Source organism: Phragmites australis, chromosome 14 (assembly GCF_958298935.1).
Source record: "Phragmites australis chromosome 14, lpPhrAust1.1, whole genome shotgun sequence".
Lineage (NCBI taxonomy): Eukaryota > Viridiplantae > Streptophyta > Magnoliopsida > Poales > Poaceae > Phragmites > Phragmites australis.
In genome coordinates, this window is record NC_084934.1 from 11363360 (window position 1) to 11388465 (window position 25106).

The 25106-nt window shown below is 43.3% G+C and overlaps 2 protein-coding genes, 2 non-coding genes and 1 pseudogene across 5 annotated transcripts; 4 read left to right on the top strand and 1 right to left on the bottom strand.

Annotated features, from left to right (window-relative positions):
- The first annotated feature begins 223 nt into the window (after positions 1-223).
- On the top strand, positions 224-4464 carry LOC133891341 (protein CIA1-like). The gene is made up of 10 exons (XM_062332058.1): positions 224-635; positions 708-854; positions 954-1172; positions 1367-1431; positions 2045-2110; positions 2197-2274; positions 2896-2958; positions 3507-3573; positions 4018-4101; positions 4233-4464. Exons 1-10 carry the CDS (start codon positions 447-449, stop codon positions 4308-4310), a joined length of 1056 nt encoding a protein of 351 aa, XP_062188042.1. The 5' UTR covers positions 224-446; the 3' UTR covers positions 4311-4464.
- A 1753-nt stretch (positions 4465-6217) lies between these two features.
- LOC133891782 (vesicle-associated membrane protein 724-like) lies at positions 6218-9482 on the bottom strand. 2 transcript variants are annotated; one of them, XM_062332531.1, is made up of 5 exons: positions 9023-9482; positions 7875-8016; positions 7657-7777; positions 6685-6747; positions 6218-6590 (listed from the first exon to the last, which is right to left on the bottom strand). In XM_062332531.1, the coding sequence occupies exons 1-5, from the start codon at positions 9270-9272 to the stop codon at positions 6438-6440; spliced, it is 729 nt and encodes a 242-aa protein (XP_062188515.1). In that variant the 5' UTR covers positions 9273-9482; the 3' UTR covers positions 6218-6437. The 2 variants fall into 2 exon arrangements, with proteins under 2 accessions (XP_062188515.1, XP_062188514.1); XM_062332530.1 differs by having other exon boundaries at positions 6218-6596; positions 9023-9481.
- A 3296-nt stretch (positions 9483-12778) lies between these two features.
- Positions 12779-16023, top strand: LOC133890236 (pentatricopeptide repeat-containing protein At3g06920-like; annotated as a pseudogene).
- A 28-nt stretch (positions 16024-16051) lies between these two features.
- On the top strand, positions 16052-16224 carry LOC133891847 (small nucleolar RNA snoR127). Its single transcript, XR_009904302.1, has one exon. It is a non-coding gene; the product is annotated as a small nucleolar RNA snoR127 (small nucleolar RNA).
- A 300-nt stretch (positions 16225-16524) lies between these two features.
- Positions 16525-16692, top strand: LOC133891846 (small nucleolar RNA snoR127). The gene has a single exon (XR_009904301.1). It is a non-coding gene; the product is annotated as a small nucleolar RNA snoR127 (small nucleolar RNA).
- The last annotated feature ends 8414 nt before the right edge of the window (positions 16693-25106 follow it).

Genomic DNA, 25106 nt, shown 5'->3' on the forward strand with positions numbered 1-25106 from the left:
TGGGGCTCATAATAAGTTACTCATTGGATGAGTGACACTTTGCTGCCTCCTATCTAGTGAGCGCGATAAGCTATTCGTGTCAATTTTTTTAAATAAGCATGTATTTTTACAAATATTAGAAATATATAAAAAAAATTGGTCAATTGAAAAAGGTTCTAAGGTCTCGTCCAATCACCGATAGACACTGATCCTTTGATTTCTTGTATATCATCTGAGCGTCGGCATGTCAGCGGGTATACAGTAAGTGAGAGGCTCCGACTCCGTCACCGGCCCCGGTTTTACCACTACGGCACCGGGGGCACGGGGCGTGGCCTCCACGTGCGGCTGACACCGACGACTAGTACCACCTCGCCGCCTCGCAGCTTTGACCTCCACACCCCCACCAGCGAGTGACCGTACGCCGTATCCCCGACCCGCGAAACCCTAGGCGCAGCCGATCGCCGGCCATGGACGCTGCCGGCGGCGCGGCGGAGCTGCGCGAGGCCCACCGCCTGACGGGCCACGCTGACCGCGTGTGGGCGCTCGCCTGGAACCCCTCCCCGGGCCCCGGCGCAGGCCCCGTCCTCGCATCCTGCGGCGGCGACAAGGCCGTCCGGATCTGGAAGCGCTCCCCCGACGGCGCATGGCACTGCTCGGTAACGCAAAAGCTTGCTTTATTGCTGCGAATGATGTAGTTCGCTTAATTTGGGTCGGTTTGGTTCGATTAGGATGTGCTTGAGGACACGCACAACCGCACGGTGAGGTCCTGCGCCTGGTCCCCCAACGGGAAGCTACTGGCCACCGCGAGCTTTGATTCCACGACGGCCATATGGGAGTACACTGGCGGGGACTTTGAGTGTGTCGCCACATTGGAGGTGAATTGCTGAGTTTGGGAATCAGGATTAGTGTCACAACCGTTTGTTGCAGTTGGGAGTGCTTGGTGTGGGTGTTGACTTTGTGCTGTGGGTGTGCAGGGGCACGAGAACGAGGTGAAGAGCGTGTCGTGGAGCCCATCCGGGTCGCTGCTCGCGACGTGCAGCCGGGACAAGATGGTGTGGATATGGGAGGTGCAGCCGGGGAACGAGTACGAGTGCGTCTCGGTGCTGCAGGGCCACACGCAGGACGTCAAGATGGTGCAATGGCACCCGTTCCTGGATGTTCTTGTTTCCGTCAGCTACGATAATTCGATCAGGGTAAGAGTCTGGTCAACTTTAAACAAACACATACATCACACACTTGCATTTGGTTGTCTGTATGTTGTGCTTGACGTCTTGCAATGCTAAGTTCTTTTGCAATTTTAGGATGCCGTTACTTGGGAACAGGATAAGGGTATATTCTCTTCATTCTCTTGCTATTGATTGTTGATATGTCAGCTTCTATGATGCAGGTTTGGGCTGATGACGGTGATGACGAGTGGCACTGTGTACAGACATTAACCGAAACCAATAACTGGTAAGGAGCTCTTTGTTCTGTTGCCTTTTTGGTCATCCCTTGTTTGATAAAACTAGTACTAGCTTGTGATATAATCTGTTTGACTTGTTCACATTGTATTATCATATTCAAACCACTAAGTTCCAGATGCTTTCATTCTGTTGTCTATGAAAAGATGCGATGCATGAATTTCATCCCATTTTATTTGTTCTGCATTGCATTGTTGTTGATTTTAGATTTGGAAAGAACTGTTATCTATGAAAACCACCTTCAATTTTTGGGTCCTGTAGATTTTTATTCTCTAACTCCATTAGTTATTTCGATTGCATTTTTCCCCTGTTATCACATTGCTGAGACATCGTTGTGGATTCCATGTCAAGCATAATAATGTGTTTCTTATGTTGCAGTTAACTTTTAGGATTCTTTTCTGTACACTTCCTTATTAAGAACAATCTTTTGCCACCCCTCTTACAAAATAGATGGGCATTAGATAATTTTCTGTACTTATCATTGTTCACGTCAGTTGTCTACAACATTAGTAATAGAACACTAAAGATTCTTTCTAGTTTCAGTGCTTGACCGCTTGCACTATCGTGCCGATGTATTGATTGATCACATTTTTCCATAATTCCAGTAGTCATTCATCAACAATATGGGCATTATCCTTTAACCATAAGGGTGATAGGATGGTCACATGCAGGTTTGTTTTACTATCCTTGATTAAGATCTCTCTTTTGTTGGGGTTTGCCCTAGAGAAGTTATTAATGGCATGCAGTTGTTATTCAGTGATGACTGCACTTTAAAAATATGGGACACAAGTGTTGATTTGTCTCAACCAAAAACTGGAGAAGGTCAAGAATCTTGGTAAGATGTTAGTTTTTTCTTGTTAATACTAATACATATGTTCTCTATGTGAGTGGCAGCCTTCAAGACTTGTGTTTGAAAACCCTGGAATAGCACAGCTGTGCTTAAAAGCTTAGGCTGTAGAATAACCTATTTGGTAGTGTCACCAGTCCCCGTGCATATACTATGCCACTAATAAATCAAACATATTGATGTCTTTACACCTTCTATTAATATTTCTCTTGTGTATCAAAACATTTGTATTTTCTACTAGTCTAGTCCAGTTGCAAATGTAGATCAACTATCAAGGATTTACCTGTTCTTCACAGAGCAGTGGTTGTCTCGTATCCCCGTACCAAAATTGATTGAACTTTTGCACTGATTTACACTTGATTGTGCACCTTAACCGTGCCCATGCATGCCCCTGGGGGGGGGGGGGGGGGTAGTGGCTATTAGTTGAAGTTGACTAGCTGAGACATACTTCCTAGTATGCCTCACTTAATGACTATGAATTGACTTAAGTGTAATTGTCCTAGTTCTCTTGGTAGTTTTTTTTTTTTTTTTTTTTTTTTTTTTTTGCGAGGGATAGTTTTCTTGGTAGTTGATAATATCCTAAACAGAATGGTTGTTATATGATTTCAGGCGACTCCTTTCTACTCTCACAGGATATCATGGTCGAACTATTTTTTCAGCCCATTGGTCAAGGTGAGTTGAACTCTCATCTCCAAGATATCCTTGATACATCTAAATGAAATTATTATGCAAATTTGTCAGCTAAAATGCAAGGACAGTTTCTCAATTCAATCCATCAATATGAATTGTGGTATTAGTCTCTGGCTTCTAGTTAAGAGAATTGTATGTTCTGCAAAAAAGAGGCCCATTGTAATTTCTGTTGAGAAACTTGATTATTTCACACATCAAGATTTTTACTAATTAATGGCCAAAAGCCACGAAAACTGCTTCTAGCATTTTTGCTTGAATCAGACTATTGATCAGACGATACTGGTGAAAGATAGGTTTTTTGCCTGTATCAGACTATTGATGTTTATAGCTTCGAAGTACCATTGCTGTATTCTTGTAAGTCAAGTGTCCTTCAAAGGGTAAACATCTAAGTTCTCAAATTTTGTGGGCGCTATTGCTTGGTGTTTGAATCATCTAACAGATTGTTTACAACCTACCAATTTCATGCTAATTTGGGTAGAAGTGTCTCTTATACTGTTCTTTAACATTTCCATGTTCCATGTGCATGGCAGCGAGGATGTCATAGCTAGTGGGGCAGGTGATGATGCAATCTGCTTATTTGCTGAGAAGAGTAATATGGTATAGTATCCTTCCATTGCACATTTAAATTTTCATGATTTCATTCTTTATGTGCTATTGTTAGCTGGCCTTGTTTAATCTATATTCGCGGTCAATATTGTAGTACAATGTTCCAATCATGGTTTTGTATTCAAGCTCATAAATTTAGAAAGTGCCCATGACCTTTGGATGAACAAATGTTTTTTTTTTTAAATTTTCTAGTGATTTAGCTGGAAGTTGGCTACCTTTGGTCTAGATAAACTGCCATATGATGTATGGCTCCTATTTCCCCCCAAAAAATCTACGATTATTATTTCGAAGTACTATAATGGCATTTTTCCTTTTCAAAAGCTGAAGCCAGCACACAAGCTTTCACACATGTGGCAGTAAAATTATTCTAGAAAAGGAAATAAAGGAATATTTGGTGTTTCGCTCAAAGTATTGAAGGTAACCTTGATGGTGCAGGTTGAGGAGCCTTCATACAGATTAATATTGAAGAAAGAGAAGGCACATGACATGGATATAAACTGTGTCCGATGGTGTCCTCAGGTAATGTCTGACTTATTAACTTGGTGCAATGAAATTTCATTTGCTTCTGCCTTGTGAGTTTGCAACTATTGCTAACCTTATGGTTCTTTAATATTGGATGCACATACTTAACTTCTCAAACAAACTTGTAGGACCCGAGGTTATTGGCATCTGCGAGCGACGATTGCACGGTGAAATTATGGGAGCTGAGGGGGAGTTTACTGGATTGAGTTTTGTTCTGTTTATTATAATATCTTTGTAGTTCTAGTTGTGTACCTTGATATTATAGAACAGATTAGGATTTAGGCATCACCTTGGGGTTTATATTTTCCTGAACACTGCTCCCTGCTTCGTTTATCTCAAGAGGGTGCATGGTGCTGGTCTTTTAGGGTGTGTTTGGATGGCCTGATGTGCTCGTGCTCCGCTCGTCCGTATACACGTGAGGAGTCGAGCGTTTGGTTGTCTGAACAGGAGTCGTGCGGATGCATGCAGCTTGCATCCACCCGTGCTGCATCCAGAGTACGCGGGAATTGGCCGTATGTCGCATGCTAGCTCGCCGAGTGCAGCGTTTGTAACTGGGCTCACTCGTCAGCGACAGCGAGTTTCCTCGTGCAGTCTCAGATTCAGTCTACCAAACACAAACGCAAATTCAACCTGCATTCGTCGATCCAACCAACCAAACACTTTTTTTCTAAAATACAGCTCCTTTCAGCCTGCTTCCTCTCATTCAGGATATACGATGCAGCTCTACTAGACACGTGCAGACAATCAAACACACCCTTACCAGATTTACCATGAAAGCTATGAACAGTGCCATCTTACCAAGACGTGGAGTTGTTCGTGTATACATTATGGAAGGGACAACCAGACGTGTGATCCAGCCATTTTTTACAAATAAGTTATCAAAGATCCTGTTCCCTTCATGTACGACATGTCCTGAATACAGGTTTATAGTTTCTTGCTTTACTGAATTCAAATCTTGATGTTATTTATAGTCACTTCGGTTTGAGACAGAGACTGATCAAACATTCATATGGCTGCCCCCCCCCCCCCTGGCGGCAGGTTGGCAACCATGACTGATGATGGGAGTTGGTGCATGTACGTTTGTTTACGTACTTTATACTTGCTGTTCACAACTGAATCAATTCCTGTTAGTGTTTCACTTTCATGGCTAATAATTGGTGAGCCTGAATCGTCTATGATGATGCTGACCATTTGTTCTGAACCTGGTGGAGATACCTTGTCAAAACGCAAAACAATGGTATGGTCTTCCAGAGGCGTTTGCTAAGGGTTGGAACATGTGTGATGGGCAAACAAATGCTGTGGATTTTGTAACAGCACCCTTTTGTTTTGGACGTTTTATTTGCACATTGCTTTCCAATGGATACAGGTTATACGAGGGTGCAGTTTCAGTTTTATTTTGCATCTTTGTATATTTTTTAAGAGCTACATGGAAACATTTTTTTTCTGAGGGATTACATGCGCTCAAATATTGGTCTATCTGGAATGGGAACCTTAGTTCAAAGGGGCATAAACATGCATTTAACTGAAATAATTCAGAAGCCCACTCAAGCCGCTAGGCACTGTTCAAGCTAGAGGTTTGGTATGCCAGGTAAAACTCACGATCACCCGTTCTGTATAGTATAAAACTTCTACCGAAACAAAGTTGAAAGGATTTGAGAGGGACCCTAACCCTGTTCAAAGTGAACTTTCAACCAACGATGGCAAATAAATAAAAACGTGTACATAAGGAAAATGGCATCTAATGCCTTCTATTCGGAACTGCTTCTATCTTGCATCTCTTAAAAACTGCAGCTGATAGCAATAGTTTTTAATCAGACCAAATCAAGCAAATTCAGTCCAGCAATGGTTTTTTGTATCAGATTTCCATTCGTGTGGTACTGTTATTTGAAATACACCTTTATCTCTGCTTGTGACATCGTTTAGTTTAGCAGGAAAAACAGCTAAGCCAACACCATAATATCTTAAAGCCGTATCACTAAACGAGATTGTCATAGTCAACTTGAGTGCCAAATAGAGCGACATGAACTCTTATTAGTTTATCCTACATATTATTTGGGAAACGAAAAAAAGGAATAAATTCACATTTAGGCTACATTCTACCAAATTCTGAGAATACACAAGGAACCATAATATTACTTCATATCATGCTGGTCGTACATTGCGAACACACCTCATTAAGTGCAATAAGACCAACTCAGCTTTACATCACGATAAGTGTCCGGTGGAATCAAATTAGTGAGTCAAACATATGTGGGTACACTTGATTTCACCGGCACAAATTCACATTCCTCTCGATTCCAGGCTCGTACTATAGTAGTGCTGTACCATTCTGACTATGTTTCATGCTTGGTGCAGTCAAAGCCTTGACAAACAGACACCCAGACGATTATTACAAGAAGCAAAAGGATCCCAAGAATCACCAATTTAATTTTCATGTTCTGCAACCATGTCTTCCTACGAATTTTCACCCCCTGTTTCTTGAACTCCTGAGCCTGAATTACAGACATGTGGTGCAGGTTGATTACACATGTCATGGCAAAGCAATATATAAGAGGTTGTTTGGTAAGTGATAACATGTACCTGACTACGTAGATCAGAAGTCTTGTCTTGGAGTTCACTCAACGTTTCTCCACGGCCCAAAGTCTGAAAATGCCACAAGAAGCAGAGATGAAGAAACTATAATGGGGGAAAGCCCAATTCAAACCATAAAGGAAAAAGAAAAGAAAGAAAGGCTGAAGTGCCATGGGAATTGTACAGATGGGTAGAAGAGTGGTAAAACCTCACTGTTCTTTTTTTTTTCTCTACTTTTGTTTACATGATCATTATTAAGTCCATTGCAATCACAAGAGTAAGTAGATGATTCTCAAGCAATGCACTCTAAGGACAATACAATCTTTAGTAGATGCAACCTTTCTATCCTGATGTCCGCATGCCATGTCCAATGCATAAAATTAAAGCAAGCATGATAACTATCATACTGATGCGTGTCATCTTGTAATCTTGTTATACTTGTGACATTAAACTTAACTTTATCGATATAAATTTGTATAAGTGCATAATCACCTGTCATCAAAACTGGGTGTGCATGCTAAAATTTGTACCATGGAAAACATGTTAATTCAATCCATTTACCCACTAACGTCAATTCTTTTTTTATTGAAGAGGAAATCAACTAACATATAAAAACAGGGGCAGGTGAACATCTACCAATACAATTTAAGAAAATACAAGAATATAGAGAAAAAGAACGAGAAACTATAGACCGAATCTAGCAAATTAGGCCCCCTTGTATGAAATATTTGACTTTGATTCTTCTGATGTGCTTATGAAGTTATTTGTACTAATATGACACTCTAAAACTGTTTAGCAATCAAAATAGAAGCAATACAAAGACAAATTTTGTCCATGAAATCTAACTGATCACTTGGTTTAGGTGGCACCTATATTAAAAATCAGGATAGTATACAAATCAGGGAATTCTGACCCATGAATGTATAAACATAACAACACAACAGCATGTGCTCTTCGAATACAATCTGAGGGATAACATACCTTTTCTATGTTGTCCAACATGATATTTTTAACTTCTGAAACTTGAGCTTGTACTTTCAAAGTTTTATCTATTTCATCTGAATGATCAAGAACATACTGCATGTGCTGCTTTATAACTGGTCTGCACCGAAAAAAGCTCAATTTTCAGCATAAAAAATGAACCCAGAAGGATAAATATTCTATGTGAATACTCAGCAGTACTTATAAAAAAGGCATACCCGTATTCTTTATTTAAACTTTTTGCAAGAGCTGTATCAGCTTTACCACCTCCATATCTCTTCATGAAGTCATCTTTCAACCTCTCAAGAAAGGCCACTGAGACATTCTTTGGAACAGATTCCTTCGCAACTACACAATAGGCTACAAAATATTCAAAGAGCAAAAGTGTCACCATCAATCTACAAATTATCAGATATAGGATCTTTAGCAGTTAACAAAGTTCTAGTCACATCTCCATGATTCCAACATGACAATGCACAGTTCAGAACCAACATGGTTCACACAATACAATGGAGGATGAGGTTCTTGGTCAATAAACAGCATCACTGTTAAGCTTTTATAGCTATAGGAGGATAAAGTTTTCTTCCGTAATGTATGAACATAAATGCCTCCTCACATCCATGAGACTGCCATTGTCTGGGGAGGAGCAGGAAACATTGACACAGTGTTAATGAAGAGCATTAGTCAAAAGCAGAGCTAGTGTCATGGACAGTGGCTTAGTTAGTATGAATGCGAATGAGGTGCAATTCCTCACAATCTGACATTACAGTCACCTCAAGCCTGCTTCATGCATGCTGCACAATGGCAAAGGACCTTCTCTTATGTTCACTCAAATCTATATCTTATCAGTCCCTCCCTCCGATGGATACCAAGAATGTATTCGCAATCCTGGCATATGGAGCAATTATTAGCTGGTTAGTGCAGAAACTTTTTTCCTTGTCCAATTCTTGGTTCTCCAAATGTGATCCGGTCTGTCCCAAAATGTGCTCCGGTCAAAAACTCAATATGGTAATACTGAGTTCCTTTTCCTCCTTGTGTACTGTGTGTGGTAACATTGGTCTTAGCTTGTTACATTTAGACGGTTTCCTGAAATGGTCACCCTTTATTCTCATCCAATTTTGTTTCAGTGTGACATATCTGTTGCCATAAAGATCGGTAATGCCTTGAGGGGGGGGGGGGGTGATCTGCCTATCCAATTTCACAAAACACGAACACAGATTCCTTACTTTCACTTGTTTACATGCTGCAGCAATCAAGATCGAAACTTTCACACTATCATCTTTAGCACAGCTAAAAGGCCATCGAAAGTAGCCCGAATGGCAACGGCACCCTACTTCTAACAAGGCATCGATCAATGGTAGCTCACCGTAGCCGCGGTGGAGGAGGAAGTTGAATGTGTGCCGGTCGCAGGCGTAGCTGAACCGTGCCGGCGCGCCGCCACCGGGCCCGGGGCTGGCGGAGGAGCCAGCGGGGAGTCTCTGCAGGCACTGCGCAGCGATGGCGGGGAAGTTGCCGGTGAACTCCGTGTACTCCGCCAGCACCGCCGTGCCGCGCGCCACGAACGCGTAGATCAGCCACTCCCCCTTGCCGGCGCCCTCCTCCCCGCCCGACGCCATGGGATCCGCGATCTTTGGGCGAGAGATCGGAGGGGAGGGATCGAGGAAAGGTGGTGGGGGATTTCGTGGTTTCTTGGCGCCGGGGGAGAGTATCGAATGCGAGTGTGAGCGTGCAGGGCCGAAAGCGCCGCCTGCCCGTCAGTGCCGGAGTAGGAATGCGTGCTGTCAGTGGAGTACCTTACAGCGTACGGCTTTTCTGGTTGCTTTTTGCAGTCTCGTGCTGGACGCTTTATTTGTGCTGCTGATACTGACTGCTCTTCTCTCTCCTTTTTGCCAGTATTATTTTCACCTAACTTCTCTCTCAGACACTTCTATAGCATGGCACTTTTAGGAACAAAGAAAAGTCAGTGAAATTTTGTGGTAATTTAGTGTGAACGCTCAATTTCAATTGGAGTTGGGAACTACTTGGAGCACTCCAAAAGAACATATAATAAATAAAAGGAAAATTTAGATATATATCATTATAAATATTACAGCTTTGAAATATGCTATTACAAATCTGGTATTTATAAACGTGTCATTACAACTCTTCTAAAATTAGATCAATGTCATTACAAATCTTTTGAAATTGGATCCATACCATTATTAGGAGATTTGTAATGGTATGATTCCAAATACCGGATTTGTAATGGTATATTTTAAAATTATGACATTTAAAATGGCATATATTTAAATTTTTCAATGTAAAATAGACTATTGTTACTCTTTCTCTATGTAAACCTAACTTTGATCACTAATCCACTGCATTATAGATATCTATATATTCCTTTTTTTTTTGCAAGGAGCATATTACAAACCGATAAACCTATAATATTAAAATCAAATAAATCCACATATTTTTTTACATTAATATTACCTTTGAACATCTTCTTCCGTCGATCGATTATTAAAGACAAACTAATTGACTGACACAATCTAATATCAAAGTTATTTCATGCTGACCTCTTCAATGAACGTGACACATTTAGATAGGGACTACATGCCAATATGAGTTTTTCAGTCCATTCCATATACAAACATATGATTAATAAGCTCATTATGTTCCAAAAAATGACTATGAAAACTTAAACTTCCACTTAAAATAAAGATCTTCTCGTGGTATTTAGAAAGATGAGTAATTTTGATCAAAGATAACTTTGGCAAAAGAAACTGAAATATAGCTTCAAATGCAGTTTTTGCAACCACAATAAAAATATTTAACATTTCTTTTTTGAGTGTCACTTTGCTAGCTCATTATGGCTAATAATCAGAATAACTCTATACATTAATAAACCTAGAGATATGCATCATATTACATGTGGTTGGCTAGGTGACTTAGGAGCAAGTAAAAAGAAAATAACCATGGTTGGGGTGGCTGCTCTTTTGGGGGCAATTTGGCTATGCCTAGGGAAAGTGGATACCCAATAGGTAGTTATGGGTCACTACTTAGTTTTTTTTTCTTAAATTAATTATGTGAGAGAAGATTTTTAATCTTTTTTTGAGTTTTGGGTCGATCCAATGACTAGAAAATATAAAACTTGCAATCATATCTATACCATAATAATATTATCTTTAATAAGAAAACAATAACTTCTTTTATGCAAGTACTTTTTAAGTACTTATTGGGTGAGATTCTGAAGATTTGATGCAGCCGAAAAGCGAGAGAAAACAATATTGTATGACAATCATTGGAGGTGGTATCCATAGAATTCTTTGCTAAGAACGGGTGGGGATTTAATACTAAACTATGTGATCGATGATTTATATTCATACGATCTTTTATACTTTTATTCCTTTTAACTTCCAGCTATAAGTTGAGATGATGGAACAATGTACAATGAATGTATGCATCACACAATCCAAAAAGTCGGAACCTTTTTTTCATTATTAAAAAACATATTTGTTTACATATATTAGATTTAAATATTCATACAGGTGTTGATAGCCGAATAAAATGCTGAGGACGACTATTCTCATGACATTGTTGAGTTCAGAGAACATTAATTTTGGGGCATTAATTCACATTTAAGATTTCAGCACATTTCAAACAGAGAACTACCAATGCTTGTCTTTAACAAGTTTCATCTACGTTTTGAAAACTTCTTAAGGATAAATTGAGTAAAGTTCACAAAATTACATTAAAATTATCAAAAAGCGTAATTTTAAAGCAACCATCTTAGAGAATTTTCTCTTCTTTGCATAAATTTTTATAAAACAACAATTTTAATTATTGTGGTCATATTCAATGAGCAACCACTTGTCAGTCTTACAAAGGTGAAAAGGTTTGGAATGCTTAAAAGCGTGGTTTGTTGAAACATTATGCAAATAGGAGTATGGTTCTTTCAGATTGTAGCTTAAAAGTGCAACATTGTGAAACATTATGAATATAGAAATGCGATTTTCTAGAGTTCCGACAGTGGCAATATGTCTGCACGAGCTCTGATGATAGCTGTTGTATGAATTGAAAGAGGTGAAAAAACTTATGAACAACCAGTGACAGATCTAGGACCTTTAGCTGGCAGGGGTAAACGTTTAACTTAAAAATTAGGAGGGCACAATGCACTTAACATTTGATACAAGTAATGGTTCAAATCACATTCAGTTTCACATGATCTACTTTAAAATGTACCAAAATATAGAACATAATATAGAGACAATAAATTATACTAATAGACTCCCAATGTTACACTAGATGTCTAGATCAATACTATCACTAGATCACAACACAAAATTGCACCCAGTTCACTCAATAATCATCACTAGATGTTTAGATCAGTATTGCACTGTGCACAGATTAAATAATATGTGATTGTGAGAAGAAAAGTAAAAAAAGATTGGGATTTAGGTAAACTTACCGATTCTTGCAGAGGTAAGGGAGGAAGGAACATTGGATGCAGCGGATCAGGCGACATCAAGTAATGAAATGTTTGAGCTCCTCTTCATTGTTGATTCGTTGGGGGGAGGGGGCTTGGGTTACAATGTCTGAGTTGCTCAGGTGAACAAGATCACGTACTTTGGACGGGTTTGGGCGGATCACGAATAGGTAGCCGCGGCGCCACCAGCTGCTCGCTTGCTCGGGCCGAATCAAGACTCAAGTGGACGGAACTTGGACAACTAAGCTCTCATCAACTCGGGGGCTCAGGTGCACACGAGCGAAAGCAACTCAACTACCCAAGTCTCTGAGCCTTAGCACCGACCACAACCCACTAGCAATGAGCCCACAAAGGCCGAATTGGGCCTAAGGACTTGAGGTGGTCGGCCCTTCTTGCCTCTAGAATGGGTTCACCTTTGTAAATAACTACTAACATGATGTTTTGTTTTAATCTGCCTTAAAAATGAGAAATAACAAATTATTAAGATAGGCTAGATAGGAATTTCAATTCTCATTTTAATACAGGGTTAATTTGATTGAGCTGGTTTCTTGATGGTTTTCTTTTCGAAAACAAAACCTTGAAGCCGAACAGAACAATTCGGCCCGGGAAATTGCCATTTCACGGTTTACGTGAAAGCCGGCAAACCAGCTCTGAACTCCTGCTAGGGTTTTTACCAAGCCATCCCCATGGCGGCGGCGGCGGCGTTGCGGACGCCGGCTCCTCGCGCCTCCACCTTCCTCCGCACCCGCCACCACCTCTCCTCCACCGCGCCACTACCACCCTCGCCGCCGAGCTCCTCCGGCTGCCGCCTCCTGGACGCCCGACCTCGCCGGCGCTGTCTCCTCCTCCCTCTCCGCCGCCCCCGCCTCTGCTCCCGAAGCCGTCATCCCCTTCCTCCGCGCCATCAAGAACCCCTCCCTAGCCGCCCCCTTCTTCCTCCTCGCCTCCTCCGCCTCCCACCCCCTCCCCGCCGACGCATACAACGCGGTCCTCCCATTCCTCTCCCACGACCTAGCGGCACTCGAGAAGGTCCTCGAGGAGATGAGCGTCCTCGGTTACGGCATCCCCAACCCCGCTTGCGCCGACCTCGTCGCCACCCTGGTCCGCGCCCGCCGCCTCGACGACGCCGAGCACGCGGTCGAAGTCATGCGGCAATTCAAGTTCCGCCCGGCATTCTCGGCTAACACGGTTCTGATCGGCGCGCTGGCGGAGGCGCGGCGTCCCGAGCGTGCTGGAGCTGCTGCGGCAGATGCAGGAGGTTGGGCACGAGGTGGGTGTGCCGCTGTTCACGACTCTGGTGCGGGCGCTGGCCCGTGAGGGGCGTGTCGATGGCGCGCTGGTGCTGGTGGATGAGGTGAAGGGGAGCTGCCTCGAGCCCGACATTGCGTTGTACAATGTGTGCATTGATTGTTTCGGGAAGGTTGGGAATGTGGAAATGGCCTGGAAGTTCTTCCACTGAGTTGAAGGCGCAAGCGCTTAGGCCAGATGATGTGTCGTACACGAGCATGATTTGGGTGCTATGCAAGGTGGGAAGGCTTGGGGAGGCGGAGTAACTGTTTGGTCAGATGGAGGCGGAAAGGGCTGTGCCCTGTGCATAAGCATATAATACTGATGATCATGGGGTATGGGTCTGCAGGGTTGTTTGAAGATGCTTATCAGCTACTTGATCAGTTGAGGGAGAGGGGTTGTATTCCATCTGTTGTGTCATTTAATTCGATTCTAACTTGCCTTGGGCAGAAAAGGTTGATTGCGCTGAGCTTGTTTGATGCCATGAAGAAGGATGCAGTGCCAAATTCCTCGACATATAACATAATCATTGATATGCTTTTCCTGGCTGGAAGAGTTGAGGAAGCCTGTAAGATACGGGATGAGATGGAACATGCTGGTCTGTTCCCTAACTTGTTTACAGTGAATATAATGGTTGATAGGCTGTGCAAGGCAAAGAAGCTTGAGGAGGCATATACAATATTTGAAACTGCAAGTCAGAGAGGTTGTAATCCTGATTCTATGACGTATTGTTCCCTTATTGATGGATTAGGGAAGAAGGGAAAGGTTGATGATGCTTATAGGCTATTTGAGAGTATGTTAGATGCAGGCCATAATGCTAATCCTGTTGTATATACATCCTTGATAAGGAATTTCTTCATGCATGGAAGGAAAGAAGATGGGCACAAAATCTTCAAAGAGATGAACCGTTGAAGATGCCAACCTGATCTTACCCTACTCAATACATACATGGATTGTGTTTTCAAAGTGGGTGATGTTGAAAAGGGAAGGGCGATATTTGAGGATATCAAGGGTTATGGTTTCCTTCCTGATGCCTGAAGTTATTCCATTTTGATTCATCGTCTCACGAAAGGTGGCCAGGCTAGTGAAACTTCCAACATTTTTCATGCCATGAAGCAGCGAGGTTTTGTTCTTGATGCCCGAGCTTACAATGCTGTTGTTGATGGGTTCTGCAAATCAGGGAATATGGACAAGGCCTATGAAGTTCTTGAGGAGATGAAGGTAAAACGTGTACCTCCTACAGTTGCTACATATGGATCAATTATTGATGGCTTGGCTAAGATTGATAGGTTAGATGAAGCTTACATGCTCTTTGAGGAAGCAAAATCAAAAGGAATTGAATTGAATGTTATTGTATAGCTCTCTCATTGATCGGTTTGGAAAGGTTGGTAGGATAGATGAAGCTTATTTAATTTTAGAAGAGATGATGAAGAAAGGTTTGACTCTGAATGTTTACACATGGAACATCCTTATGGATGCTTTAGTGAAAGCTGAAGAAATCAATGAAGCCCTTATCTGTTTCCAGTTGATGAAGGAAATGGAATGTTCACCGAACACTTGCACATACAACATTCTTATTAATGGCCTTTGCCAGGTACAAAAGTACAATAAGGCTTTTGTGTTCTGGCAAGAAATGCAGAAACAGGGATTGGTCTCAAATGTTGTGACTTACACAACCATGATTTCCGGGCTTGCAAAGCTAGGGAACATAACAGATGCTTGTAGCCTCTTTGACAGGTTTAGGGACAATGGTGGGATTCCCAATGCTGCAAGTTTCAATGCTATTATAGAGGGAATGAGCAATGCAAATAGAACAATTGCGGCGTATCAGGTATTTGAAGAAACTCTATTCGAGGATGTAGAATTAATGTAAAGGCATGCATCAGTCTTCTAGATGCTTTGAACAAAGCTGAATGTCTTGAGCAGGCTGCTGTTGTAGGTGCTGTTTTGAGAGAGATTGCCAAGTCCCAACATGCATCTTGATCGTTGTAAAATTCAGTCTCATTTGATGCTATTGCCAATGTATCACAATACCAGCATTATAAATTTATGATGCTTGGATTATTGCAGGACTTACTACAACATCAGCCGAGTTGATCTGGATTGTATAGTTCATACTATTTGTCACATTAAGAAGGAAGTTTTGACATTACCGCGATTCAGTGTGAAGATAATCTTCTGCAATTGGGTTAGAACAGTTTGTTAGGCATTTCTCCCAATGCTGAAATGGACAAAAGGTCCGAATCTTAACCAGGAGAATAATCTCAATGTCACAGTTGCTCCATTGCTACTACTTGGTAGCTTCAGATTTGCCAACTGAGGATTGTTCTCTAGAGAAGTCAGAATTCCTGGTTCAACATGCTGATTCAGAAGTTTAAACTGAACACAGGTAATTGCGTACTGAGCCCTCATACTAAAAATTTATCAACTTTCAATGATTTTTTGTCCTCAAAGTTCTTGCATTTAACTTGTTCTGGATCATCCATTCACACTGATACTTCTAATTCTTTATCTCCAGGATATATAATTACTGCAGAAAGTTTAGGTTTTATTTTCTATACAAATATTTTCTCTGCTATGTTATTTACTTGTTCAAAATATTATTTTGTGTTTCTGGGCTGTTTTCACCCATTTGGCCACCTGGAATGATGACAGTTAGCCAAATCAGAATACGGTGTGCTCCTCTAGACTATTCTTGATCAGTGCTCTTGGTGAAAATTTTCTTTGAAGTACCAAGCACATGATGTTAAGACTAGAGTTGAAGTTTGCACCATTGATGATAAAAACTGGGATTGGTAGCTTTCTGACCATGAATTTCTGGCATCTAGGATTTTTTGAGTGTTTACTTGAGAGAATACTTCTTGTTCAGTTCAGAAATGCCATAACGGTTTGAGTTGCTTTTGAATTCTGCTTTCTAAAAAATGGTAGATACCTTTTGTTTTCCTACTATAATAATTATTGCTGTGGTAATTTTTTGCCTATACTGATTGCTGTTAAACATCAGTTGCCATTTTTTTTGAAAGGAAAATGATGACATATTCTGTATAGCTTTTGTTATTGCATTGTTCAAATATTCTTTTCATTTTTATGGCAATGCTCAGTAACTTCTCAACCTGGAATGATGAAAGTTAGCCAAATCATATTATGATGTGCTCCTCTAGGTGTCATTTTTTGTCTTGGTGAAAAATTATTCTTTCCTAAGCACAAGATGAGATGACTAGAGTTGAAGTATGCATCATTACGTGATGATAAAAACTGAGATTGGTAACTTGCTGACCAGAAATTTCCTGGAGCCTAAAATACATTGTTGCCATTTGTAAGATTGCAGTCATAATTTTTTTGGAAGTCTAATTATCTTTTATTTCTTGGGGTGGGGTGGGGTGGGGTGGGGTGGGGGTAAGTCAATTATGCAATCACTTCTGGTATTAAAAATTATATCAAATTCTAAACCAAGAGGAAAAAGGCATGTTCCTATTAAGAAAAAACTGTCTTTTTTTTGTTTCTCCAACTTTTTTTAGTGGGTAATTCTTCTCCAGCATTGAGTTTGAAGTTGAGTTAAAGGATTCTGTAACATTAGATGGAGCACATCATTTGTCTGGAATTTTTTCATCTAGATATTGGGTGTTGAACCAAACTTATATTTCATGACTGCGCCTGTGAGGTTATTGACATGATATGTTGCCATTTTTACAACGGATTTCACGCTGAGTTGTTTACATTCTGAATTTTGTTGCTGAAAGATGTAGATGCATGTTTCAAGACTGAGTAAAAGCTATTGGCTTAAGAGATAGTGGCCAAGATGGATCTATTGTTGCTTTCACGGTGGATCAAATGGTTGAAATTTGAAGTTGTTTCACCTTTGAAAAAGATGCCACACAATTAAACATCATAACCACTCTCCTTCACACCGCACATAATCCTTGACGTTTGCCACAATATTTTTTTGCCAAACCTGTCTAAAGTTAGACTATCAAAATGATCGCCACTGGCCACACTTTGGCAAGTAAGAAGGAACCTTATCACACTTTTCCGAGTCACTGACAAGTAGAACCGTGGCAGCGAGAAAGGAATCATGTCATTGGCCTTGCCTAATTCTTCTTTCTTGCTTGACCCCGATCTTTAAGATGAGAATGCGTGAAGTAGTTTACCTTCCCCTACGTGCCCTCAGGCTAAAGCAACATACTTGCCCTACGTGCATACTTTAAAAAAGGACATTGGTGAGGATCGGCTAAGTGTTGAAAACATAAACATTGTTGTTCAGGTGGTGTTTGGATTTGTTGAAAGTAGTGTTCGGAAATATTACAAGCAATGTAAGCACACTTGTACATTGAGCAACAACGATGTTACTCCACTGTTGCAGCACCATTCAAATTGCGCAAAAAATCCAAAACAATATTTGTTACAAAATTTCAAGTTTTCGACGCTTAGCCGATCCTCACCAATGTCCTTTTTCTTAAAAAAAAAGTATCGGATACCCAACTTTTTGGTTCACTCCATGCTCTCTCTCTCTCATCTAGTCATCTATGGCATAAGGCAATAGAGGGCATCATGTCTGCAAAGCCACAGGCAAGGCTGGCTCCTGCACCTCATCATTGGCATTTGTACAAGGTGCCGTGAAAACTATTTTTTCACTCGGGCCGTGTAGTTTTGCTGATGTATGTTTCTTGAAACGTTCCTTATACTTGCACTACATCAATGTTTAATCTGTTTTGGGGTGACTATCATGAAATTTCTTTTTGAAATCCTGCTGAAACACTCTTAAAATTGTATGAAATCGATTGGATTTTTTTTAAACTCGTCTGAAACACATCTAAAACATCATTGGAATTACCATCACTAAAACTGTAAACCATTTGAAACAGTGATGGAATGCATCTTAGGTTCGAATCAGTCAAGTCTATAATAATAAAAGTTGTAGAGGATTTCATAAACTTTCTATATTGTATTTTATGCTATTTTTGGCTGAGTAAATCGAGGGGTATGGATTTTCAAAGTTTACTAAATAGTAGTATGTTATTGTTAGCAATAAGTCTTGATGTGTGTAGATTTTCAGCTAGCAGATTAGGGAGAATAATAGTCAATTAAAGCAATAATGATTGTAGTTATTAGCTGATTGACCCAGGGATTTTCAGCTAGCAGATTAGGGAGAATAATAGTCAATTAAAGCAGTAATGACTGTAGTTATTAGCTGATTGACCCATGCTATATTGTAGTGGTCAGTAGTGTATAAATAGATAAGAAAACAAAAAAGGCAGCAAGCCATTGCAGAAAAAAAAACCACTGTTAGTGTACGTGTGTCTTGGGTGAGTTTCTGGGCTACTTGTGAGGCTGTAGGCCTTTCAATTGGTATCAGTAGGGTGTCATGGCGGGTGAAGATGGCCCTTCTGCAGCTCCTGCGCCTGTGGTACCACACGTGGTGAGAGATGTCTGAGGCGCGTACCCGTTGCTCACCAAGCACAACTATGCCGAGTGATTAGTGATAATGGAAGTGATGCTTGAATCCCGTGGTCTTTGGGAGGCCGTGGACAAGGGCGGCGTGGACAGGGTCGATGACAGGTTGGCGATGGAGGCCATCTTTCGCGCAGTCCCGTCGGAGATGGTCACCTCCCTTGTGAAGAAGACGACGAAGGAGGCCTGTAACGCGATCAAGACGATGCGCGTCGGCTCCAAGCGCTCTCGCAAGGCGACTGCCTAGAAAGTGAGGAAGGACTACGAGGCGATCTCCTTCCGCGACAGCGAGTCAATCGATAACTTCGCCATGCGCCTCACCGGGATCGTCCACCAGCTGGAGGTACTCGGTGATCCGGTCGACGACACCAAGGTCGTTGCCAAGTACCTGCGGGTTGTCCCGCCCAAGTTCGCGCAGATTGCGCTCTCCATCTCGACGCTCCTCGACATCTCAACACTGACGATCGAGGAGGTCACAGGATGGCTCAAGGTGGCGGAGGACCGCCTCGACCCGGACCAGGTGCTGCCATCGACATTCGATGGCAAGCTGCTGCTCACGGAGGAGCAGTGGCTTGCACGCCAGAAGGAAAGGTGAGCTAGTGAGGGGGGTCGCGATCTGTCAAAGGCGACGATAAGAATCGCTACTCCCGTGGCTCGCGCAAGAAGGGTGTGGTTGATGGCAAGAACACTACCCACAACGACGACTGAGACACTTGCCGCAATTGCGCTCATACCGGTCACTGGGCTCGTGATTGCCACCAGCCCAAGCGAGGCTAGGCGCACCTCGTGCAAGAGGACGACTACGAGCCTGCGCTACTGATGGCACAGGTCTACGTGCTGAACGACGACACCGCGCCAGCGTCGACAACAGTCCACCTCGATGAACCGCGAGTGTAGGCATTCCTTGGCGAGGCGAACGCCGGTGAACTCTAGGAGGGCTGGTACCTCGACACCGGTGCCACCAGCCACATGGCGGGCCGCAACGACGTCTTCGCCAAGCTTGATCGCGTGGTACAGGGAACCGTACAGTTCAGCGACGGATCGCTCGTCGAGATCCACGGCTGCGGCACGATGCTGTTCGCCGAGAAGAACGACGAGCACAAGGCACTCTCCGACGTCTACTTCATCCCACGCTTGAAGAACAACATCATCAGCGTCGGCCAACTCGATGAGTGTGGCTCGAAGGTGCTGATCGAGGATGGCGTGCTGCGCATCTGGGATCACCGGCGCCATCTCATCGCCAAGGTGAACCGCGGGCGGAGCCGGTTCTACATCTTACGCCTCAACGTTGCGCGCCCCATCTGTCTCACGGTGCAACACAACGACGACTCGTGGCGCTGGCACGCCCGCTACAGCCACATCAGCTTCGATGCGCTACACCAGCTTGGCCGCTAGGACATGGTGCGTGGTCTTTCACGGCTAGAACACGTGGAGCAGCTCTGCGACACATGCGTCATGACAAAGCATCACCGAGCCCCATTCCTAGCCAAGGTGAAGTACCGCGCAGAGGGCATCCTAGACCTCGTCCACGGCGACCTCTGCGGCCCCATCACGCCGACGACGCCAGGTGGGCGCCGCTATTTTTTGCTATTGGTAGATGACGCCAGCCGCTACATGTGGCTGGCGCTTCTCACAACAAAAAGTGATGCTGCAGCGACCATCACGAAGTTCCAGGATGTTGCAGAGGTGGAGAGCGGGCACAAGCTCCGCGTTCTACGCACGGACAATGGCGACGAGTTCATCTCCGTTGAATTTGCGTGCCACTGCGAGGACCACGGCGTGCAACGGAACTTCTCCGTGCCGTACACGCCGCAGCAAAATGGTGTGGTGGATAGGAGGAACCAGACCATCCTCGCCACCACACGCGCCCTCCTGAAACAGCGGAAGATGCCCGTTGAATTTTGGGGGGAGGCTGTGACCATGGCTGTCTACCTCCTCAACCGAGCGCCGACGAAGAGTCTTGATGGCGAGACGCCATTTGAGGCGTGGCACGGGCGCAAGCTGGCGGTAAGCTGTTTGCGTACATTCAGGTGTCTTAATTATGTAAAGGATACACAACCAGGCCTGCGGAAGCTAAGATATCAATACATCATCCGTGCATGTTGAAGGAGAAAAGGAGATAACTTCTAGAGTCACCACTCCTTTTTGCATATTTAGTTGAGTCATCCACCTGAGCAGATGATTAGAGATCTTCACAAGAGAGTCAAACAATCTAGGTTAATTGATTAACTCTCATGCTCACACAGTTCAGTCTGGAGGCTAGTTTCACCACCTTAGGGTCATACACTTGATACTAGATGGGTATTCAATTTGTTTTAACTCATGGTTGGTGTGCTGCACATGGAGTCCCGAGCTCAAGGTCGGTGTGTTGCAGAAGCACATGGACCGGGTTGTGGTGGAGCAATCCAGTTCCATGCTCGACCTACTCATGAACCTAGAGACGACAACCGCGCGCCCACCTGCTGGAGAACCTGTCATTGGCCCTCATGGTCAACACGAGAAACAAGATCACCGGGAGCCTTGCTTGGGTTGGTTACCACCCTTTCACACCTACTGGTCAATGGTACCACACCACCATCGACCCCAAAATTCTCTGTGGGTTTTTGTCTTGGATATTCAATTGCTAGGAATTTGAGCATCTCTTTGAGTCACAACAACAAATTACCCAAAATATTTTTTCCTGAATTTGATGGCAAAAATCTTATTCTGAAAGAGTAGGTACAATAATTACTTTGAGATGTATTCGGTAGATCAATCCATGTGGATCAAAGTTGCCTTAGTGCATCTCATGGGTACGACAGCATGTTGGCTCCAATCAGTAGAGAAGTGTGTGCGCACTGCTACTTGGCCTAAACTTTGCGATATGATTCATGTTCAATTTGGGCGTGACCAGCATGAGATTTTGATTCGTCAGTCTTTTCATATCTGTCAAACTAGCACTGTCAAGGAGTATAGTGATAAGTTTGTAGAACTAGTTGGTCAACTAGCTGCTTACAAACCAATGCCTGATCATTTGTATTACACAACTAGATTCATCGCTGGGTTAAGGGATGACATTAAATCAATTGTAATGGTTTGATGCCCCCACCGATTTGGATACTGCTTGCACTCTTGGATCCTTGCATAAAGAAGTGGGTGATTTGGCGCGACGGCGTGATTACCGCAAGCCGGATTTCTCTACTGGGCAACGAACCGGCGCAGCGCGGTGCTTATCCACTGACCACTACCACCACCGCTGCAAACGAAGCCACAAGATCTGACTTGTGCAGCTCACATTTGAGCAAGAGCTCTGGGAGCTATTTCAGTGTGAAGACACTGATGCAGACCGACCTGGCCATCAGAACCAATCTTCAGATGGAACTCTGATGGCTATTCTGTCAGGCACTGAAGCTACAAGAACAATCAGAACGTTTGGTTCAATCCAAGGAGTACCGATGTACATGCTCATTGCCTCTCACACACTTTCTTGTGTTCATCTTTGGCACAAAAGCTGCAGCCGAACATTTTAGGACACTCGGTTCTCCCGAGAGACCCGGGTTTGAGTTCCGGCAACGAAACTTTTTGCTTTTTTTCTTTCGTTTGCCTTTTCCGCACTACTTTTTCTCTTGTTCAGGACGCACAACTCTAGCTTTACCGATTTCAATTTGCATCACTCTATGCCAGATACAGTTCCAGGCCTTTTTTTTTTCAGATGCATAAAGGGCAGGATAATCAAATGACCACACTCAGCAACTAATCAGGATTAATTAGATGCGTGCCATTACAAATTTACAGGAATCGAAAAATACCATTATGAATTGTGTATTTGTAACTATGCCATTACAAATTTCTGCTCGTAGGTGCTAGCACCACAATACAAACACTGGACCCATTGATCGCCGAGCAAGTAGCTACATTTTCATATTTCAAACGTGCGATCTCAGCAAGGATTGGATCCATTTGATGGAGTAGAAACTATAGAGGAGAAAAACCAGCGATGAAAACTCATATGATAATGGTTCGTGCATGTCCTCGATCGAAGCTGCGTGCATGTGGGATACTTTGGAGTCGTGGTCCCAAGGAACACGAGAAATTGGACTGTCTGGACGGAAGAAAACACGAAACAGGTAAACAACAAAATACGCTAGGCAGGTCACTTGATTTTTTATAGATCGAAGGAACTAAACCACTTGCGTCTTACTGTGCGGACCGCTAAACCTAGCTACTACTTTTAGACCTAATTCTATCTATTGTCATATGGATTGTTAGATATAGATACTATATATAAGTACATGAGGAGGGGCCCCTCGGTTTTGGGGACCCAGGGCAGCGGCCCCGCTTGACTCCCCTCAGGGCGGGCCCTGATGGGTGCACCAATCAAGTCGGAGTTTGACCACTGGGACCTGGACGTGTCGGTGCACGAGGTGGAGAGCAGCTGCATGGTTGCGCCGCCGCCGGAGGCGGAGAAGTGGCCGTGCAAGCGCAGGTGAAAGCTGGCAAATGGGCGCGAAGAGTCGCTGAGGCGAAGTGGGTGTGCACTGTGGCGGCTCTGGCCAGAGTGATGAAGTGAGGGAGAGAGAGGGGAATGGATGCAGGATGATGGAGGTAGAACAAGGGCATTTCAATTCATACAGAAATACAATATGCTAAAAGTAGGACCAAAAGCATCAGGTGTGTACATAATGGCATGGATCAAACCCAGACAAAATTATAATGGCATAAGTCCAATTTTAGCTTTTATAATGGTATTTTTCGATTCCTATATATATGTAATAGCATGGATTTAATTAAGCCAATAATCAAACGACATTTTTTAGGCTGGAGTCCCAGCGGCGCTGCAACTTGCAACACCCACAAGCCACAAGCCCGTAGGTCCCAGTTGCGGCAGAGGAGAATGGTGATGGCGCGCCCTGGCCACTGTGGCAGGAGGGGTATTTCCTCATGGCGGGCTTCATCGACTGGACGATCCGGTTTGTGGCCTCTCGATCCGCACCGCTTCTCGCTTTTGGGGGCTGTTGGAGTAAGAGTTCTTCTTGCCCCAGTATGCAAGAGTTTCTTTTAAGAAGGAGACTCAAGCTTGGAGACGAAGTTTGAGAGGAAGGATGTAAGGATCGGTGACATCCTATGGAGGGTTGAATTAGGACACTTAAAACTATTTCGGCTCCAAACAACATAAGATAAACCTATATCAATTTCTATCTAAATGTGCTCTAGCTTTATCTAATGTGTCTACTCTACCGATTAAAGCGTTTGCAACCTATCTAAGAAGGTAAATTGCAAGTAAGTAAATGCAGAAACGTAAATAAGGTAGAGAGAGAAAACTCGGTACAAGGATTTTTTCTTGTGGTATCAATGGCATGAATGCCACCCCTAGTCCACTTTGGAGCTCCACAAAGGATATGCTCCTGGTCGACACCCGGTCACGACCTTTGAGCCACCGAGTCACAAATACAAGACCTCCACCCGGATGAGCCACCAAGCCACTAAGGTAAGATCTCACCACTAGCCTCTCTTTCGGCTCCTCGCCACCGTGATCACTTCGGAGCTTGAGCCACAAAGGCAAGGGTCTCCGCGTCCCCGCACAATCGTCTTGCCGTCGCTCCACACCAAGTCGGAGGGTCAACAAGCTTGCTGGTGAGTCACCAAGACTCCAAGGTACCGGCGTACCAAGAGGTACATTGTTGGATCCCTCCTTGATCCACTCTCTAGGCAGCAATCAGCTAGCAATGCACTCTTTAGGCCTATAAGCACTAATCACTCTCTAATGGTGTACTTAATCGCTTTAGATGATCACTTTAAGTACTTTGGTGGCTTGGATGTCTTCTCAGGTGTATATGAACTTCTTTGGACTCCAGCCCCCTCAAATGACTAGGTGGAGGGGTATTTATAGCCTCAAACTCGCCAACTAGCCATTAACCCAACGACTTAAAAAACTGTTAACACCGGATGATCCGGTAAGAACAGTAGTACTAACACTGGATCATCCGGTGTGTACACTCTCACAAACTAGCCGTTGGAACCCCACTCAAGCACCGGATACTCTGGTGTATACTCCACCTTCATCACTGGACTTTCCGGTGAGTATACCTTAGCCATCCGAGCCAACATCTTCTTTGTGTAAATTGCTCTGGTGTTTTCTACGGTGCACATCATTTCATCACAGGACCATCAAGTGCGTTATCCAATGCAACCCTCTCTGGAAAATATGCACGGGTGTACAAATCTTCAGAGCATCGGACCTTCCGATGAGGTCACTGCATTCTCCCCT